Genomic DNA, 3,028 nt, shown 5'->3' with positions numbered 1-3,028 from the left:
CTTATAAAATTGTACAGGAACTGTTAGAAAAAATCGTGTTGCGGGTGCTTACTTACCAGAGAGAATGAAAAAAGGTGAAAGCTCTGTCGTGTTTGATGAAACAAATGAAGTTTTAGCGATTCGATGGAAAGACAATGCACTTGTAACTGTTTTCACAAACCATGGAACAATCGAACCATTTGCAAATGCAAGACGCTACGATGGCAAAGAAAAAGCGTATACTAATAACAAAATTCCAAACACAATTGCACAATACAATAAGCATATGGGTGGCGTGGACTTGCACGATAACGCTTTGGCAAATTACCGCATTGCATTGCGATCAAAGAAATGGTGGTGGCCCTTGTTTACGAATTTACTTGGTAACATGATGGTTAATGCTTGAAAGATTCACGTGTTAGTTACAACTCAAGAAAAAGAAAAGCCACTGTCTCAACTACAATTTCGTGCAAGTGTTGTAAATGAGTTATTGGTCTCCGTAAGAAAAGAGACGCAACTTCAATTTTCTGCATCCACTTCAAACCGGTCTACATCGTCAAATCTGAGAAATTTGAATAAAACAGTTCATTGCATAGAAAGAATGCCAGGAAATCCGAGGCGATGTGTTCATTGCCATACTCATACTCCATTTCAATGTGTTGTCTGCAATGTTTGATTGCACCAGAAATGATTTTCTTTGTATAAAAAACATGTCTTATAAATATTTTTTATCCACATAGTACAAAAATACAACTTTTGATTCAAACCTATACTAAAGTATTTACAATTATCAATAAACATATCGGCCCAGTGGTAAGTGGAATTACCATGCCATAACTCGGGAACGGTAGGTACCATTTGTATGAAACTTGAAACCTACCTTAATTAGACCTAACAAGAGCATCGTGTAAGATTTGAGCAAAATCGGTTGACAGGATCGGGTACCAGGCAATAATGGGTTAAAAGAGGTTCCAGTTTCCTCTCCTAATGTGTGCAAATTTAGACACCTGTTAATAAAATTAAAAACTGCCTGTTTACTTTTACATATCAAATTTGTCGCATAGAGCAAAATTACACATCAAATGTACTTAATTTTTATTTTTTAAAGGGACTGTATTTTTGCGTTAAAAACGTTTGCAACTATAAACATTTCGTGTGTGTTTTTTAAACATCTCATGTTAAAAAATCCAGTCTTAAACATCTTATGCGTATTCTTACACAGATTTTGTTTAAAATGAACACTTTTCAGTAGCATTTTTACATGCAGTTTTTAGAGAGTATAAAAAAAATGGCGGAACGAACACTGAAGCAGCACTGACGATGAAAAAACGGCATTGTGCCGGATGGTCTGAACAACTCTATTTGGAACTGCGGCAAGGATATTATATTTTTCACTGACACTGATAGGTACGGCACTGATATGTGTAGATAGACTTTTATTGTAAAAATCACCTACATACATATATGATTGATTTGAGGTCGATAAATAAAAGCAGATCTAATTCCGATTGCAGGCAACGTTTCTATTTGCGCCGCTGCTACTATTCTCCGATTACGGGCCGTTTGGCTTGACAAATTTCTTTTAGCTTTAGGCATTTTTAAACACTTCGCACTATTCTGTTATTTCAAAGATTTGTTTTATATTTAGTAACGAAATTCCACTTTGTATAAGCCAAAAAACTCAGCCTTTAACGCACTTGCTAATTTATCAACTTCGCCAAAACAATGTGCCGAATTCCCATGGTGCCCAACAAATAGACATATACTACGTTTATGCGTAAGCTATTTGCAAATAAAAATAATATGCAAATACCTAACTCACTGTTTATTCGATGGTGAAAAATTCTTTTTTGATATTGCCTGATTATAAAAAGGCAATAATATGACCATCGGAAAAGAAAATAAAGTTAAAAATGGCAACGTCTTGATTATAAAAAGGCAATAAGATGACCATCGAAAAAGAAAATAAACCTAAAAATGGCGGCGTCTTGCGCTTATTTGCAAATAGTACCACTAATCAATACTTTGCGTGATTTAGTTATTTGCAAATAAAAAATTAACTCAGCGTTTATACGGCAAATTTTACCATTTTGCAAATTGTTATTTGCAAATAATACGTGCGTATAAACGTAGTAATACATATGTACTATTGTGCATGCCACTTCAGCGTTGGAAAAATGGAATTCGGCTGGACAGAGGCAGGATTCCCACAAAAAACCGGGCTAAATAACTTTACCATATCAATTCTAATTTGAACATAGTTATGTACATATGTATGCATGTATTAAGTCTAAAAGCCTGATTATGGCAACTTAATTCAACTTAACGGAACGTAGAACTTGGATAATCACAATGAAACAGATTTCGACGTGGCATTAAGATAGGTTAAGTTTCAGCTGTTCAATTATAAGCAACACCCATTTAATATAAGAATTTTTAAGAGAGAGCTGTAAGTTACTTTAAGTTGCCACAATCAGACCATAACTCAATTGATTGAATGTTAATCTGCTTGTTGCATTTGCATGAAGCGAAACACACATTTCTTTGCTGTTATTTTTTCTGTATGCTACTACAGCGATGTAAAATAACCCTGCAAAAATTTGAGGACCAGGTGGTCCACTGGGTCGTGGTTTTAAAGTATGTGCAAAAGGACCAGGTTGCATACTAGTAACTTGTTATGCTGACCTGGACCACTTCAAACGCAAAAACCTGATATATGTGTTGAGAGTTTGTTAGTTTACCTGAAGTCCTTAAAGCAGTCTTTTAGTTATGGTCCTGACCAGATCCCCACTTGTTTTCTTAGAAATTGTGCTGATTATCTCTATGAGCCGTTAACAGCCTTATTTAATTTGTCTCTTAAAGAGGGCGTTTTTCCAACTGTATGGAAGGAATCGTTCATAACCCCCTTACATAAAAGCGGTAGCAGGTCTTCAGTGGAGAACTACCGGGGCATAGCTAAGCTTTCTGCAATTCCTAAATTATTTGAAGCAATTATAACAAATCGGTTGACGCATTCTATCACTTCAAGCATTTCATACAGTCAACATGG

General features: G+C 35.4%; 1 protein-coding gene across 1 annotated transcript; it reads left to right on the top strand.

The window, feature by feature from the left end:
• Nucleotides 1-64: 64 nt before the first annotated feature.
• Nucleotides 65-385, top strand: LOC108381628 (piggyBac transposable element-derived protein 2-like). The gene has a single exon (XM_017638041.1). It carries the CDS (start codon nt 65-67, stop codon nt 383-385), a length of 321 nt encoding a protein of 106 aa, XP_017493530.1.
• The last annotated feature ends 2,643 nt before the right edge of the window (nt 386-3,028 follow it).

This window comes from Rhagoletis zephyria, unplaced genomic scaffold, assembly GCF_001687245.7.
Source record: "Rhagoletis zephyria isolate East Lansing unplaced genomic scaffold, Rhagoletis_zephyria_1.1 Rzeph_scaffold_23163, whole genome shotgun sequence".
Classification (NCBI taxonomy): domain Eukaryota; kingdom Metazoa; phylum Arthropoda; class Insecta; order Diptera; family Tephritidae; genus Rhagoletis; species Rhagoletis zephyria.
The sequence above is the reverse complement of the archived record's forward strand: the minus strand, read 5'-3'. Positions and strand labels throughout refer to the sequence as shown.